Here is a 17,781-nt window from a genome sequence, read left to right as displayed (position 1 = left end):
AGATTCGAGGACGAATCTTGAAAGAAAAGGGGGAGTAGTGTAACAGTGCTAACTGACCATGCTAAATGGTCGTGCGACCTTTTAGTGTAGTGGTTAGCGTTGGTGACCGCCAAGCGGACAACTCGGGTTCGATTCCCGGTTGTGACCTGCTCGCCCCTTTCGGTAACAGTGCTAACTGACCATGCTAAATGGTCGTGCGACCTTTTAGTGTAGTGGTTAGCGTTGGTGACCGCCAAGCGGACAACTCGGGTTCGATTCCCGGTTGTGACCTGCTCGCCCCTTTCGGTTTCTTACACTGGTTCCCACACCGGCCCTGTGAGTTCTGGCAAAGAGTGCCGCTCCAGGGATGTCGAATTCGGAAGATTCGAGGACGAATCTTGCAAAGAAAAGGGGGAGTAGTGTAACAGTTGGGGGTTTATAGGCGCTACCAACTGACCCAGCCAAGGGGTCTAGACCTTTTAGCTCACTCAGTTAGAGCGTCTGCCTGTGGCCCGGGAGCCGTGAGTTCGAATCCGGCCCGGGACCAAGGGGTTTGTATCTGTTTCTACTGTCTCCTCCTGGTTTCTTACACTGGTTCCCACACCGGGAATCGAACCCGGGCCTTGGCGGTGAGAGCGCCAAATCCTAACCACTACACTAAAAGGTCGCACGACCATTTAGCATGGTCAGTTAGCGGAGGATAAACCCCACTGTTACACAATATTCTAGAGATTTTCAACAGACAATTGAGTATTTAGGTATTATGTAGCGATGCCGCTGCAACTGCCAGCTTCAGCTTCATACATTTGACATGGCTTCTCAGGCCGTGTCTAAACGGAATCACCCAAGGCGGTTTACATGTGGTTTACCCCGAAGCCGGTTTCAAGTGGCTCCATGTGAACGCTCCGAAATCACATTGAAAGCGCCTCGATCCCAAGCCACTTCTAGAGGTGGTTTCGAATCGGTTTCCCCGCATCGCGATTTGCGTCTGAACGCAATGTGATTTCAATGTGACTTCGCCTGGTCATGGATTACGGGGTGATATTTCTTTTTTTATATGCATTACCAACTTTTACGTGGCAGCAACTTAAAGAGCAGTAATGGTCAAATAATGTGTCCGTTCTAGGGCGAGCTTCACCGCCTCTGGCGGGACCACGTCGGCATTCGGCCGAGATACGCTGGGAGGGGGGCATCAGTAAGCAGGTCGTTGACTTCTGACATTAATAACACGCCACCTTGCGTGTTATCATCAAACAGTAATAAATGTAGCTCAAGCGTATTGTGTTCGGACACGGTTTCACAGGTGTGTGTAGCACGTGGACCAGATGTGAGGAATGTGAGTTACCCGAATCGCGGTTTGGGTGATTCCGTATAGACACGGCCTCAGTTAAAACATACCTGAGCAGAACGGCTGGGCGTGGCTCCAGGTGTGGTCCGGGTTGCAGGTGAGAGAGGTGATGGTTCCGTTCGGCTCGTTCCCAGGATTACAGACGATGTTGATGACGTCCTCTGTGTAGGTTCCTCCGTACAGAACTCCGTTGGGGTCTAAGGTAAGCGCGGGGCACTGCCCGCCTGTAGATACGTGTCAGATGTGAAATGTTTAATCAGCACTGTTTTCACATCGCATCTGGGTTTCCCATATCTTTTAAGGAACTAAAAGATATTCATGCCCTTTAGGGAATATCTATGGTGAGTTGATTACTCTTCAATTTTCTAAGTCTAGCCCCGTCATCAAAAGTATGTAACCGATACGCCAAAGACAGTTACTTAAGCAACTGGATATGATTTTGGAAACGGTCAAACGTTTAAGGTACTACCTTTCGTCAGTGACGCTAAAAGACCGCAGGAGAAATGCAGGTTTATAAGCACGAACTATTGATTGATATCCATAAGTGAAGACAATTTTTGGAAGTCCAAAAGGAAACAAAAGTTAAACAAGTCAATACCTTCACCGACGTATGTGACCGATAGTTAGATCGAAAAGCCACATAAATGTTAAATCCATTAAGGTTACACTAAATTAGGTTCTCCCTAACAGCAACAACAAGTGTGTATGCCACTCACGTGTGCAGTAAGGACTGGAGCCTTCCCAGTACCCGTTCTCACCACACGTCCTTATCTTGGCGCCGACCAGTTCAAAGCCGGGTTTACACGAGTACGTGGCCTTGTCGCCATATCCGGTGGAAGGGTGGGACACGTCTCCGTTGATGGGAGGATCCAAAGGACGACAGATAACCTCTGCAGGGGGGAGAAATCAGGAAAGAAATCTCAACACTGTATCATACAATTTGTACGGTTCTGTATCTTCGGCCAAGCCTGTACCTAATGCAGAAAAAATGTTTACTCTGCTACTTAAGAACAATTGATGTGATCAGGATGTGAATGCTGTTGAAAGACGGAAAGTGTGTCCTTTATCATACTGAATTTTGATTTATTGTGTTTATTGTGTAAGAGAGAATAGATGACTCACTGAGAAGAAGACAGTCCCTGTAAGTTTTCTTAACTATGGTTTCTAAGACCACTCAGGGAAAAACCGGAACGTGAAGCAAATAAATCAAGACTCAACTGGTTTCGCAACAGGATCCGGTGTATGCCTTTGAGCATGCGCAGGTGGACCCTGTCCATGACCCGCCGTTACGACAGGGCACCGCGGGAACACACTCCCGCACTTCGAACGTCGAGCCTGAACATTTGGACCCACCGCAAGAACTCTGCGTTTTCACCGAACGTGTGTAAAACTGCGTGCCTCTGGAAATGAATAAACAAATACTCCCTATAAATTCGCCGTCGTCGTCATCAAACATTTTTGGGAAAATATGAAGCGTTATAGAGATAAAAGTGACGTTTTTTTCACAACGTTTTTTTCACAACGGTGAATAAGCCACGCTGTTAATAAGCCACGCTTTTAATGGAAACGATCCACCCTACGGCTGACTACTCGTCGGACAGGCAAGCAAGAGTTAAAATAAAACAGGTGGGTGATGTACGTGGTCACTTATCACGTTCCAAACATCAACCAGCATTTGTGATAACTTGTGTAAACAGGGAGTGACAGAGAAACTTACTTTGCACCACATGATGAGCTACAAGAGCCGACAGGCTGAAACTCCCCCCAGGCACAGTCGACCCGCGAGCAACTTCGGCGGCGGCGGCGGCGCCACCCGTCCACCGAGGACCCGAGCAGGAGCAGGGCGGCGAGCAGGACTACGGCAAGTTTCATGTCTGAGAAACCCTGGAATAAATTTTGGATCAGATTCTGAATGTTATCCGCTTGGGTTGGGTCGCTCTGTACCTTTACAATATCGTGAGAGAAGAAAGACGTCAGGCCACAATACCTCTACTGTTGCCGTACTATAATACAATTCTTGTAAGGTTGATATTGGATCTTAATGCGCTTGAGAGGCTGCATTTTAGGTAATTATTATAAGCAAATGCCTGATTGAATTCTTTGTACATGGTTAATACCGTAAACGTTCAAGGCCAAATGATAACTAGGAACTTACCCTCCTGTCTTTGTAACGTCAACTCAAAAAGAGAGAAACAAGGAAGCGAGTGTTCACGACCGAGAGCCGGTGGCGATTTAAGATTTGCCCTGATTCACTCCTCTTTATCTGGCGATATCGGTCAGGAAATTAGGTGACGCTATGCATATGCTATTCGTCAGAGCTCGAGGGTCACACCGATAAGAAGTTCGGTAGGCAGCAGGAAGTAACAACAAGTACCAGCTCTGTTGTATTGACTCAGCCCCACCTGGGAATAGGGGTGCGTCTTGGGGCGGGACTTGGTGCTGTGCACAATATAAGTTAGGACGTCTGAGAAACCAACTTCTCATACCGCAAGGCTAACGCTACCACGGAACCTGACTGCAAAATCATTGTGTTAATCAGTGTGTTTGTAATTACTGCCACAGCAGTGTCTGATCGCTAGTGGGCATCTCTTTATTGTCACAGGACACAACGGAATCGTCTTTTCGGACCAACTGACAGACTAGCTGAACAAGGTAAGCAAAGCGCAGGTACTGCCATCTATATACTATAGTGTATATTTTACGGCAATTGATGACAAGAAATATTATCAGGACGGCTTGATTTAAGTTGATTAACGTCTCATTGGACTTTTAATCCAAAATTCAGTGTTGGAAATTTATTTTCATTGTGATTTGACGGTAAGAAATGTAACCAGACTGTGTGGAAATAAGACCGAAGTTTGTTCTAATATATTTCTCATAAGTCTTTCTTGTGTGCCTGTTTTCCAAAAGGGAAGAATTTGAACCGGTGTTGGGACAGGGAGATAATCAAATCAAACATTGATAGCTGGTTCTGATAACTCTTTGATGTGTGGTTTTCCCAGCGATAAATGTATGAATACGTGTGGAAAGGGGGAGATAAGGATGGTCAAAAGGCAAACTTTTGTGATAACTGGTCCTGAGAAATATTGCTGCTTTAGCAGGAAAAATTAAAAAAAAAAGTGAGGTTTAACAGTTGTTTCCGATATCCAGCATGAAAACAGCAATGCAAGGTTGAAAGTAATACACCGGCCATCTATTTTCAGGGTGCGTTTTAATTAGCAAAGAAGGAAATATGTAAGGATCACACCCAACAGATTACTCATTGGGTTAATCAACATACAATGAACAATGAAAATTTGCAAACAATCCCCGTTCTGATTAAAACATAACGTCATTACCGGTTGCGAAAACAAGGAAGTACTGACGTCACTTCCTGCGCGTCACTCCCTGGACGTCATCCAAGGCTGAGTCGGTAACTTTTCAAACTTCCTTGTAAGCTGTGGCCTACTTGGAAAGGGTGGGAAGACTTTAAACGCCCTGAAGGCTGAGTAGACATACGGTAGTATCGTCTATTCGCCAAACTACCTCTCATTGTGAATTCTTAAACAATGTTCATCCACCCCATACAAGGAAGTACTGAAAATGCACTGTGGACATTAATGTTTGGAAACGTGTCCTGTGTACGAATATCAAAGTCAAGGCTGGTATTTCGCAACTCCACCACCACAACAAAGGTTTCTTGTCTGCGTTCCAAAAGCCTGTTTATAACCTTACTGGCCGTCCAACACAACACAAGCCTCTGAAACCTTGTGACGTAGTCTGATGTACGATCTCATTACCAGAAAGCCCATAAAGTACAACAAAGTCAATTGTTCAAGGACTGATTGTGTTCACCACGGGAAGGATGCTGGCGTTAATGGTTAACATATTTCATCAGATCGGCACGTGGTCCACAGCACATTTACACAGGCGTGAAACGAGGGCTAAGGCAGTCTTGTGATAGACATTTGTCGGTTATGGCCTCACTGGCACCGCAACCATTTCCTCTAAGTTTCAGGCCATTCCTCATGCAGTGTTAACGTCTCTTTAGCGCTCTCAGATCAGCTTTGGGCAACCTGGAAACCCCCTTGAAATAATGAACTACTGTGAGTCAACGTTAACCCTGTTTCTATTAAAATGAGTTGCTGTACTTCTCTGAGACTTTGACCGGAAATACAATCTGAGCTGCACGTACACGTACATAACTTGATTTTTGGCATGACGTCAAACAAGAACAAATGTTTAACTTCAGATAGATTGCGCCAAATGTGACGATAACGTAATCTCCAAGCTGTTGTGGAAGAAAAGACCTCAATCTGACTGCCCGGTTACCTTAAAAAAGTTACCACAGCAATCTTGCCCCACAATACCTGCTTTGAGATTAAGGAGGGTCTGCATGGGGGGTCCTGATAACGCTTTACGCTAAATTTATGGAGGCTCGCAACGCTTTACGTTAAATTTCCGGAAGGCTGGCAACGTTTTACGCAAAATTTTCGCCTCTTCACTACGAATAACGGTAAATAAAATGACTTCCCTACGAATTACGGGAAATTATAAAGAAGCCGCCTACGCCTTACGGAAAAGAGCATGCAGACCCTCATTAAGGACGGCAGAAAAAAAACTGTCGTTACAATACATGGAGGATCCCTGTATAAGTGCTCCATTGGCTTACTTTAAAACAGTCTATTCAACTAAATTATCAACACGTCTATTGCTGCTGTGTCTGTTCTAGATGCGACTTCACGTGTTCCTCCTGACCGTGGTCCTGTTCCTGTCGCTGACGGCCGTGGACGGCTGGAGACGCCGCCGCCGCCGCAGGTGTCCCGTGGTGAACTGTAGATGGAGCGGCTGGTCGTTAGGCACGTGTAGTGCCTCGTGTGGAGGGGGTACTGCTCCGTGTAGCAGGTAGTCACTTCACATCATCATCATTGTTCAAACCTATCAGTAAGGTGCAGACATGTCCCCGACATTGTAGATTCATATCACAGCTTTAAAAGATTATTGTAACTATAGGAGGCGGTTTTAGGATCTTGAACCACGACACTAGTATAGAAAAGATGAGTGGAATGATCGAAATGATATAAGCACCTTGTTGCAAGTACATACTAGTATACTTTTCCTCCTGTAGAACGAAGTCTCCAGCTGCGTCCTGTGGCGGTGCGGACTGTTCGGGACCGGCCACCTCCCGATGTGCCTGTACCGGACCGAACCCGTGTCAAAATGGAGGGCAACGAGCGTCCTCAGGCTGTAGCTGTCCCGCTGGCTTCATTGGGTCGTGCTGTCAGACAAGTGAGATTTCAGAGAATTTATCCATCTTTCTACATTGCCAATTCTGTTCATCTGGTAAATTTGAAAAAAAAATAGATTCAAAGAAACAACTCTCGCCATTCTAGTAATTAATCTGTAGAGAGAAAGAATTCTGACCGAAAATTTCCCCAGGGATTTCCTGTCCGGCCATCACCGCTCCAACTAACGGCGGCAACAGCGGCTGCACAACGTACAGTTGTGGGATGACGTTTTCCTGTAACTCCGGGTATGAGCTGAGCGGCAACTCTGCCATCACGTGCCAGTCTAACGGGCAGTGGAGCGGATCAAGGCCGTCCTGCAGCCGTAAGTGCCATGGTCATTTCATTTCATTTCAAACCTTTTAGCCCTGCTGGGCTAGTCTTCCAAGGCTTCCTGGTCTTGCCTTTACTTACGTGTGGAAAACTGAAATCTACGAAAACTGCAGAATGGTTTACGAGAAATACTTATTTATGAGAAATTATTCACTATTCTTAACTTTTACTTGTAAAAGCATTGATATGAATAAGATATGAAATTGATATGAATAAGGGCTATCTGCCACTTTTTTGCAATGCCTAATTAGCTGTTCTTATTCTGGAAGCCGGAGTCAGACTAGTATCTTACCGTTAGCCGGTTCCCTTTGGTAGCAAAGAGCACTGCGCCCTCCTATCTAAATTATCGCTACGGGGGAGCTGAGACCAAGGGGAAAATAACCGGCCCTATTACTAGTAATGTAATACAATGCAAGGGAGGCCGGTATAGTACTAGTATTGCGCCTGAAGCCCGCGGAGTCTGGCTCCCTGGGTACATTGTTCTACAGAGCATTGAAAGTCACGGATTTATTGCATTCCTGTGCCAGCCAACTCAACTTGGCACCGTTGACTGTGGAATAACCTTGGAAAGTAAACATGTCACATAAAAAACTCTCCCCTGACAGGAGTCCGCTGTCCCGACCTCAGTGCTCCTTCTGACGGCACCATATCTGGCAGCTACTACTACAGTGACGTGGTGACGTTTGGCTGCAGTACCGGCTTCAGCCTCCAGGGGGACGCCACGCGCACCTGCCAGGCTGACAAGACTTGGAGCGGCAGCCAGACTACATGCACAAGTAATCAATTCGCTTTAATCTTAAGTTAAATTTTGGTACAGTGCATACAAAAACAACTTCTCGTCTTTCCTTTTTAGAGCCGTTGCATTTTTTACCAACTTGATATAGTCAGTACTGCGTGGTATGACGTTGAAGTCGCTTTGTTTGGCTGTCCGTTTGTAACTTGGAACACGCCATTTCCTACATTCGCAGGAAAGAGCTGCCCCACCCTAACAGCCCCAGCTAATGGTGGGATTCAGGGAACGAGCTTCCTTTACACCGACGTGGTGAGCTTCTCGTGCAACTCTGGGTACGAGCTGAGTGGGTCCAGCAGCAGGACGTGTCAGGCCGACCAAGTTTGGACGGGCTCTCAGCCAACCTGCTCCCGTGAGTAAATACTTTTCTGTGTGGCGTACGGTAGAAAGTAAATTCATACAACCATCGTTGTATTCAACGTATGCTGTGAATTACCCATTTTACTTTCCATTGTATAACGTAACGGATTTCAAATGAAAATATTTTGCTTGATGATTTCAGGAAAGCTCTGTCAGGAACTGTCATCTCCAGCCAACGGACAAGTTACAGGTGGACACGCCTATGGTGACGTCACAACCTTCTCCTGTGACACTGGGTACGAGCTGCAAGGTGACGTCAGGCGGACCTGTCAGGCCAACCAGCAGTGGAGCGGAGCTCAGCCCGCGTGTTCAAGTACGGCTGTTTCTTAGCGATAGTGTCGATGCTAAAACATTTCATTGTGTGAATTGTGTGTATACATATTTGAGGTGGTAACACTAGCCTGACAGAGAACAGTATTTTCTGCACCAATTATATTTTCGTAAATAGATGTTATGTTGCACGTATGCTATAATAGACATGATCATGACACCTGATCACATCTGACTGGTCTAAATGTATTTGTATTTTTCTAATAATAATGATCTCCTTGCTTGTCAGGAAATGCCTGCCCAGTGCTGGACCCCCCACCTCACGGCGCGGTGCAGGGAGGCCACCTGTACGGGGACACGGCCACGTTCAGCTGTGACGCCGGGTACCAGCTGAGCGGGACTGCCGCTGTGACGTGTCAGGACTCACAGGCGTGGAGCGACACACCTCCGACATGCGACAGTCAGTGTAGATGTTCACTCACTCACTAACTAATCAAAAATCAAAGGAAACTTTCTTCCACTGCTTAATGACAAACCTTAGCCAAATCTTTTCGTCCAAGAAGAGACAGTCTTCGAAAGAGTTGATTTAACTTAAAGGAAAGAGTACTTTTGGAATTCAAAAGTATACAAAAATGTCCTTTCAGGTGTCTTTTGTCAGGTTACCCCCTGTTACCCTGTGGTATGATTTACAGCAGTCTTCATCCCCACAGGAAAGGCCTGTCCGGCCGCCTCCGACCCGACTAACGGCCAAGTGTCCGGCGGGCGTCTCTATGGCGACACGGTCACGTTCTCCTGCCACCCTGGGTACGAGCTGCAGGGTTCTGCCACCGCCGTGTGTCAGGCCGACCAGACATGGAGTCAGGATGAGCCATCATGTCAACGTACGTGTGATAACAGAAACATCCATACTGTCTGGACACTGTATCTTATGATATAAAAGTGAGGACAAGAACTATAGATATCAGGGATTGTAAGACAAAGTGTTCGTTGGCTTATACAATGTAGCACGTACCTCTCCGTGTTTGGCGACACACTTGAAATATACAAGAAAAGATTCAATACAGGTGTATGACATGCGTTTTCCCTGACCTTCAGTGGTGACGTGTCCAGTCCTCCAGCCACCGACAAACGGACAGATGACCGGAGGGAACTCGTACGGGGACAAGGTCACCTTCACCTGTGACCCTGGGTACGAGCTGAGCGGCAGCCGTGAACGGTCGTGCCAGGCTAACAAACAGTGGAGCGGGGCGCCTGCAGTCTGCCAGAGTAGGTCTACTTCAGGCGTTTAACCAGAGCAAAAGAGACAGTGGTACAAAATAAGAATACCACATTTGCTGGAATGAGATTCGTAAAAAATGTAATGTTTTCCATTATTTATCTGGATTCATGCAACAGTAAGGGTAAGTGGTTACCTCGAACAAACCTCCTTAACTAGACCAGAGAGGCGTTAGTATATTTTGAAGGTAGTTACTAGTACTATTCCATTGTTCCATTCAGAGGTCCAGTGCCCCACGTTGTCCGCACCGCAGCACGGCTCCAGCACCGGCAGTGCGTTCTTTGGGGACACGCTGAACTTCGGCTGCGACACTGGGTACGAGCTGTTCGGCAGCTCTGGCATCACCTGTCAAGCCGACCAGACTTGGTCTGCAGCAGCGCCATCCTGCAGAAGTACGTAGTATTGTTGTTAACTGAGGCTTCATAGTCTGTGGCTGAAAACTTTCACGCAATCTTGTCTAATTCAACGCCAAACAGATGTCTTCTGTTCGGCAATATTGCAATGATGGTAATCCTCATTTTATCATGTCGATCGGCAAGCTGATTTCTAATGTTCTTGACCTGTAGAAATAGTCTGCCTCGCGCTCCCCCCGCCGCTACACGGCCAGGTGACCGGAGGTAACGAGTACGGAGACACGGCTGTGATGACGTGTGACGAAGGGTTCAGCCTGGTGGGTGACGTCACGCGCACCTGTCAGGACAACAAGCAGTGGTCGGGCACACAGCCAACATGTCAGAGTAAGAACTGCAGCCTTGTCTCTAGTTTCGTTTTAATCTTGTGAGCTTCAATGCTAAAGGAAACAAGATCATCTTCTCACAATTTCTTGTGAGAATAGCGCAAAGCTTCAACTGTAAAGGAATAGCCTTCCAAACACATCGTTATTGTTAAATTGTAATTAGAATGGCTGGTATTGTCATTAATAAGACCATTCTAACCTTCCAATAGGGAAGAGCTGTCCGCAGCTGTCAGCTCCGGATAACGGTGCTATGTCGGGAGGAGTCCTGTTTCAAGACACAGCAACCTTCACGTGCGACCCTGGGTACGAGCTGGTGGGGTCCGCCAGTCGGCTGTGCCAGGCCAACCAGCAGTGGAGCGGGACACAGCCGGCCTGTCAGAGTAAGGACTGGTGTTGTCTGTGTCGTTAACATGACGACAGTGTTTTTGGACATCTAGTATATGCCTTCTGAAGGTTCTTTCAGCACCAAGGTCTTGACCAACCTGCGCAACTATCGTGACTGTGAAAACACTACGATACGCAGACAAGAACGTTCTGCATCGTGAGAGATGGTGTCCATTACCTCGATTATCGCCCCTGCCTGTATGCTCATCAAATAACATGAGAACAGCTATAAAAGACTGTGGTATTCCAGGTTGTAGTTTAAAGCTTGACTACGGTTATCTAATAAGAGACTATACGGTTACTGTGTGTGCTACTCTGACATTCTGATTTGAATAATCTGATTGTCCATGCAGAGGTCCAGTGTCCGTCCCTGCCGCCCCTGTCGGACGGACAGATGACCGGAGGATCTCGGTACGGGGACACGGTCACCTTCAGCTGTGACGACGGCTTTCTGCTGGTGGGCAGCTCGGAGAGAAGCTGTCAGGCCGACCGGCAGTGGAGCGGGACCCAGCCGTCCTGTCAGAGTGGGTTACATTTCTTATATATTCTTCCTGGTTTCTGTTAAATTGTTGTACTAGTTACAAAGCAGGTACGGTATTTGCAAATCTATTTTGTTGGGTACAATTAACAACTGATCATTCCGTATAAACGTCCTTACAAAGTAGTTATGAAGTAGTGTGCACTAAGTGGACCATCTCCTCCGTGTTCTCAGGAAAGCAATGTCCTCAGCTGAGCTCTCCTGATCACGGCGCTGTGACGGGCGGGAATCACTATGGTGACGTCGTCACCTTCTCGTGCGACCCTGGGTACGAGCTGGGCGGGAGCGGCAGTAGGACGTGTCAGGCCGACCAGACCTGGAGCGGTACCGAGCCAACCTGTACAGGTGAGAACGACTTGTCATAACGACCAAAGGTAACGTCTATTCCACTCTTTCACTAAGAAATGTCAAAACCATCTGTGATACGTGAACAGTCCTGACAATGACATGATTTTTCTTTCCCATCTCCAGCCATATCTTGCCCCGGTCTGGACGCGCCCCTGAACGGGAACAAAGTCGGCGGCAACTCGTACGGCGACACCGTCACCTTCTCTTGCACGGCTGGATACCAGCTGACGGGAAGCTCCACACTAACATGTCAGCACGACCAGCAGTGGAACGGCACTCAGCCCGCCTGTACAAGTAAGGCTTTTTGTCACCAGACTAAACACAAGTTCAGAAACAATTTCTGATCCGTCGAAATTAAAAGTGACACAGTGTGTCACGAATCTGCATTACAAAACAATACTTAGTAGTTTTTTGTTAATGTTTCACAGCATGGGAATGAAATGAAATTCTGGCAGGAAGTATAATTGGACACCTGAGCGTACATCTTTTTTGTCTTACAACAATCATTATCATCACGGATGTGTTTCCTACCCAGGAAAGGAATGCCCGCTCCTGCCAGTGATAGATCACGGTGTGTCAACAGGAGGCCGTCTGTTTGGAGACTCCGTCACGTTCTCCTGTCTGCCCGGGTTCACACTCCAGGGGAACCAGACCAGGTTGTGCCGAGCCGACCAGACATGGAGTGGGACACAGCCTAGCTGTAGACGTAAGTACCGGTACCGGTGAACATAGGTTACAACCAGAAACGGCAGAGTAATGCCGTGATGTTAAGTGTTGTCGATTGGCTTTACGTGTTCAGTAATCCCTCGTTCTAGTGATACCTTCGGGTCAAATCTTGAATCTAACATAACCTAGTAAACTTTTCATTGCCCATTGAAATTACGAAACAGGGTATAACAAAATATTTAGTTAAAAAACGTATTTCTATTCCAACAGGAATCAGCTGCTCATCTCTCCCGCCGCCTACCAACGGCCACGTGACAGGTGGCGTCATGTACGAAGATGCCGTGAGTTTTACCTGTGATGAGGGGTACGAGTTGCTGGGATCCCAAACTGCTGTCTGCCAAGCAGATGTGACGTGGAGTAGCACTACACCGACATGTCAGAGTAAGTACAACGTGCACTATCAAATGAAATATCTAATAAGTAAGCGTTAGTTACTTACAAGTTTTCATCTAGATATTAGGATGTAAGATGACGTTAGCAAGACACTCTACTTGATTTACCTTGTCTAGCTAACGCTATCCTGTCTTCTCCACAGAGAAGTCATGCCCAGTTCTGGACGTGATTCCAGACGGCGCCGTGACAGGTGGCCACCTGTACGGGGATACCGCCACCTTCACCTGCTCAGCTGGTTATCAGCTGGTTGGCGACCAGTACCGGACCTGCCAGGCTAACCAGACGTGGACCGGCCTCCAGCCTTTTTGTCAAAGTACGCATTGAGGAAATTTGTACCATTTTAGATCGTAGAATGTCCAACAGGCAACTTATTTCGTTGCGATGTGATACTTGTCAGTAACACCATTTCCTGTAGCCATAGCTCATAACATATATTTTTAGAGCTGTAATCATTTCAACAAAAGTTCAACTTTCATCATATGCAAGGAAAAATTGGCAAGGTATAGTTGTGTCACCTTTTCACAATGTTCATATTTATCCAATCATGCCTTCTTCTCCCCAAAGAGAAATGTTGCAACGCACTTACTGTTGAGAACGGTGTGGTTACTGGGCATACGTGCTTCAACAACACCGTTTCCGTCAGCTGCGATGTTGGGTACTCCATAGTCGGGGACAGCAAGCTGACGTGTACAGAGGATGGGGTTTGGGACAAACCCGCACCTACCTGCAAGAGTAAGAGCCAGACAGTTTTCATTCCCGGGGCGAAACATCACTTACATGTATTTTTGCTTTAGTTATCTATCATAAAACACAATCTCCCCACGCATTCTGTCTTATGCAAATTGGAGCTTAGCAATCAGAGAGGTAGAAATAGGCTAGAAACTAGTCTTTAAATCCAGATCCACTAGTTAAATTTTGATAAATGGAAGTCCAGTTCTTCTGCTCTCATCATGCTGTTTAGTCCATGTCAAGATAATATAAACCAGAGCTAAGCCAGTTGCTAAAGAACACTCCGCCTTACAGAGATCTGCTGTGATGAGACCCTCACCATTGCCAATGGCAGTGTTGTCCAGACGGGAGACGGCGGGCTTTGTTTCGGAAACATCGTAACCTTCTCTTGCAACACCGGTCATCAATTGGTAGGAGGCGCCGCTGCAACATGCCAAGAGGATGGTACATGGTCAGCCCTGCCAGTCTGTGAGAGTGAGTAGCTTTGGGAAATGTGTATGATTTCGAACCGAAACTTCTAAGGTTTTGAAAGACGCGTTAATTACATGTTGATGGTGTTCATCTTTCTATCATCTTCAGAGTGAGCTTGGTTTTCTCTAATCCGAATCACACAAAATTACATGTATTCCCCATCAGGAGTTTGTTGTTCCGAGGTTGGTGTGATCCGTAACGGCCAGTCCACGACCACGGAGTCGTGCTACAACGATGTCGCAACCTTCAGCTGTGCCCCCGGGTTCCGGCTGGTCTCCCGAGGTGATGTCGTCTGCGGTGCGGACGGGACTTGGCGCGGAGACGTGCCTTTTTGTGAACGTAGGTTGTCAACAGTTCAACAAAATTTTACATGATCAGCATTTATTTATGTAGCCTGAAGTAGCATAGCAAGTTGTGGTCCTTTAATAAATAGCGTTGTTGTTTTTGTCTGACTTTCTAGCTGACAACTTGTGCAGCAAAGATGTTCTTGCAAACCCCAATGATGGCTACAAGGTGTGCTACTCGGCAGCGACGGGCGGAGAGGATAAAGAATTCTGCACCATGCACTGCAACCCACCAAAGGTAAGACTCAACAGCGGAACATATCAGTCAATATCAGTCAAGTAGATAACCGCTTCACGAAAAAATTTTTTTTACATCAATAAAGATATTAGATATACAGAAATCTATACATCAATACATGGATTATTTCCAACAGTCGTACGGGCTTGGCCGTGTGGTGACGTACCAGTGCGGAGACCACACCAGCTGGCTGTGGATGACGCGAGTCTCCAACCTTCTCAAGCTCGTCTCAGTCTCAGCGTGCCAGGGTACGAACTTCTATATGGAAATACGTTGCCTTGTTAACTTTTCCGTTGTTGGTGGTTAATCTTATACACTTTGGCTAACGTTATGTGGCCTTATGTGAATACTAGTCAAGCGTGGCAAAGACGCTTCGGAAAGACAGTGTAGATAGCCCTTCGGCGATTGCACAATCATGGTGTTATTCAGGAGTAACGGCTTGTTGGGCAGATTTCTGTCACAGAAACTACGACAGAAGTTTTAAAACTTGTTTGAACACTTGTATTTACATATAATGCCTGCTTGTTTCCTAACAGACCCGTGGAATCCGTTCGCCATGATAATGATAGGAGGACTGACCATCACCAGCACTACCTCACCCAACCTGCACCAGATCAGACACTACATCAGGACAGAACTGTTGAGACAAGGGCTGTGTCTGCCGCCATGTAGGGTAAGGACCTGTCCACAAGTTGTGTACACTGTTGTAACTGAACGCCCTTTACAGTTTAACTGTCACATAGAAAACCTTTGACATAACGATACTACAGAGTAGCTCCGGTAGCTCCATACGTTTACTAGAAAGTTTGTGAGTCAGTTAATATATAACATTGCGTAAAATTATACCTGGAGAATTTTCAGACCACAAGAAACATTTTTTTATCCTCCCTGTAGATCAGTGACATCTCAGTTGATGCGGGAGTGAGAACCAGGAGGAGAAGAGACATCTCCCCCCTGACTGTGATTGACATCACCATACAACTCTACATAGAGGACAACAGCCAGCTGTCTCTACAGACGAACACCCTCCCTGCGGATGTGGATGCACTTATCAGGTTTAAAAAACATGACATTTAACATAAATGACGTGGCTGATACATCAAAGTTGTGGCTGTTTATTTGACAATTTGTTGAAATAAGAAACAATCATTGCAGAAAGGTTGTACCGCATGTCTGTGTAACTGGGACTTATTATCCTGCAGGAAATCTGCTCTTGACATCAAAACAGCTCTGACATCTGGTACCTTCCATGTTCCGATCAACGGTGAAAACCTGACCATCGCAGACACAGGCGCTGCCCTCTCAGACCCCGTTATAGGATGTCCAGTGGGCTTCCTGGAGAAGGTTACCGACTCAGGATGCTGTGAGTTAACATTGACGGGACTTAAATTGCTGGTTGCAACATTTGGAGCAGAAATTCTTTACATAAAAGAATTATTCAAGTCTTGTTCAAGTCCTTGAATTCTGCCTATTCATTTGTTTGCATGATGTTGAAGATTCATGATTTGCCCTGTCTCTCCCCTAGTTGCCTGTCCTCCCGGGTCCTTCCATTGACCCCATGTCCGAAGACTGTGAGCCCCTGCCCAGTGGGGACGTACCAGACCAAACAGCTCCCAGACCTCCTGCCAGTCCTGTCCAGAAGGAACCACCACTTCAGCAGAGGGAACAAGCGACCCAAGCCAGTGTAAAGGTAGGCTCCTGAAGTATTAATATAAATGAGAAAGGTACAGTTCCATACTACATGTATTACCAGTGCTTTAAGACAATAACATCTCAACTCCTTATCATGTTAATGTTGATGCCAAAGCTGCTAGCTACACAGCCATTGCAAGAAGTTGACTGTTGCCTGTAAAATAATGCATTATGTGTTGATTATTCAGAATACTCAGACTGCAACTGCGGTCCAAACGCCTGTGTACCGACATCCCAGGGGTGGATGTGTCAATGTCCAACAGGTCATATCCAGCAAGACGACAAATGCGTTGGTAAGTTTGGGAGACATTTTGGCTTACCTGAATAAAATCCTCAGTGCTCAAGTTGCAAAACACTGAGAATAGTATACCGTATTGACTCTAAATTTCGAGTTGCCACATTTGACACAATTGTTCTTGTTTTTTTCTTTCTTTCATGATGTCTGAATGGATCTGCAAATTAAATTTGGAGACTTTTGTATATTTTAGCCATCATAGAGTGCCCCCTTGGTTCAAGGTTGTTCCGAGACACTTGTTACCTGGTGTCCAACACCACAGCCACCTACAGGGCTGCTGGAGAGACCTGCAGACAGCATGGAGGGCTGCTCGCTATGGTCAAGGACAAGGACACTCAGGTGAACTACATTACCATTCTCTGATCTCAGTTATCCTGCTTGTCCAGGTATATTGTGGCCAACTCTAGCCCTTTGCACTCGCATCTCACTTGTTTATCTTTGCAGTGATACCTGTTTGCATTAGTCTGAAGAAACTTTTTGTGTTCAGGATTTCATTATGGAGAACTACAGTGGAAAGGACATGTGGATAGGACTAGATGACCGGCTGACTGAGGGAGAATTCCTTTGGGCTGATGGATCCAGCCTGGACAGCTTCACCTACTGGACATATGGTCAGTAAAGCACTATTTGGTAGCCCTACCAGAGGTAGGGGATTGTAATGAAGATATCCATTAAGCTGAGCCATATCAATGAACCAATGTGCATTTCAACACAAATACATTTACCAAAAGACAATGTATCATTGTTCTGATATCATTCAGTAATGATATTGTTTTCTCTCTGTTATTATCATGAATATATGCATGTCTAGTTGATGTTCATGTCAAGAACATATATCTAGTATGATCAAACAAGTTGAACAAACATGTTCTTATTCTATAGGAGAGCCCAATGACGGAGGTGCCAGGATTCGGTCCCAGGACTGCGTGCACCTCTGGCTGGCAGCACAACAACGCTGGGATGACACCTCGTGTAAAAGCAAGAGATTCTACTTATGTCAGATCGGCAAGCAAACCTAGGGGGCATTGTTTCCCATCATAATGATACATGTTTGTTTCATGTAACTTTTCTTTTGTCTTTTCATAAAAAATACTGACATCTGGTGTAAATGTAACGATTAAACAGGATTATGTGTACGGCTAAACTGTGTTTTCTTTGACAAGTGCCCGACACACACAAAACTCAAATTTGTTTACTTATATTCACATGATCATACTTGTGTTATGTAATTGTGTTATGTAATCAAAATATAATATGGAAAATCAGA

At 46.1% G+C, this 17,781-nt stretch overlaps 2 protein-coding genes across 2 annotated transcripts in view; one reads left to right on the top strand and one right to left on the bottom strand.

The window, feature by feature from the left end:
• The window catches only part of LOC109471065 (sushi, von Willebrand factor type A, EGF and pentraxin domain-containing protein 1-like), a 14,780-nt gene extending 11,182 nt beyond the window's left edge, over window positions 1–3,598 (bottom strand). The window contains exons 1-5 of the mRNA XM_019770253.1: window positions 3,483–3,598; window positions 3,045–3,211; window positions 2,546–2,727; window positions 2,044–2,217; window positions 1,378–1,551 (exon numbers count right to left, since the gene is read on the bottom strand). Of these exons, the coding sequence (XP_019625812.1) occupies window positions 1,378–1,551; window positions 2,044–2,217; window positions 2,546–2,727; window positions 3,045–3,199 (685 nt within the window). The 5' untranslated portion in view covers window positions 3,200–3,211; window positions 3,483–3,598. The remainder of the gene's footprint in view (window positions 1–1,377; window positions 1,552–2,043; window positions 2,218–2,545; window positions 2,728–3,044; window positions 3,212–3,482) is intronic.
• Window positions 3,599–3,710: 112 nt separating this feature from the next.
• On the top strand, window positions 3,711–17,658 carry LOC109471066 (sushi, von Willebrand factor type A, EGF and pentraxin domain-containing protein 1-like). The gene is given in 34 exon segments (XM_019770254.1): window positions 3,711–3,979; window positions 6,039–6,211; window positions 6,435–6,595; window positions 6,746–6,916; window positions 7,530–7,700; window positions 7,893–8,066; window positions 8,217–8,387; window positions 8,634–8,804; window positions 9,055–9,225; window positions 9,440–9,610; window positions 9,842–10,012; window positions 10,187–10,357; window positions 10,566–10,736; window positions 11,094–11,264; window positions 11,453–11,623; window positions 11,750–11,920; window positions 12,162–12,332; window positions 12,563–12,733; window positions 12,888–13,058; window positions 13,310–13,477; window positions 13,769–13,948; window positions 14,111–14,284; window positions 14,406–14,527; window positions 14,664–14,775; window positions 15,064–15,200; window positions 15,422–15,582; window positions 15,730–15,890; window positions 16,053–16,078; window positions 16,081–16,131; window positions 16,133–16,217; window positions 16,408–16,512; window positions 16,708–16,853; window positions 17,002–17,125; window positions 17,397–17,658. Coding segments are annotated over 33 exon segments (4,962 nt in total). The 5' UTR covers window positions 3,711–3,979; the 3' UTR covers window positions 17,534–17,658.
• Window positions 17,659–17,781: the final 123 nt, after the last annotated feature.

The sequence above is a fragment of the Branchiostoma belcheri genome, unplaced genomic scaffold (genome assembly GCF_001625305.1).
Source record: "Branchiostoma belcheri isolate BF01 breed outbred unplaced genomic scaffold, Haploidv18h27 scaffold24, whole genome shotgun sequence".
NCBI lineage: Eukaryota > Metazoa > Chordata > Leptocardii > Amphioxiformes > Branchiostomatidae > Branchiostoma > Branchiostoma belcheri.
The sequence above is the reverse complement of the archived record's forward strand: the minus strand, read 5'-3'. Positions and strand labels throughout refer to the sequence as shown.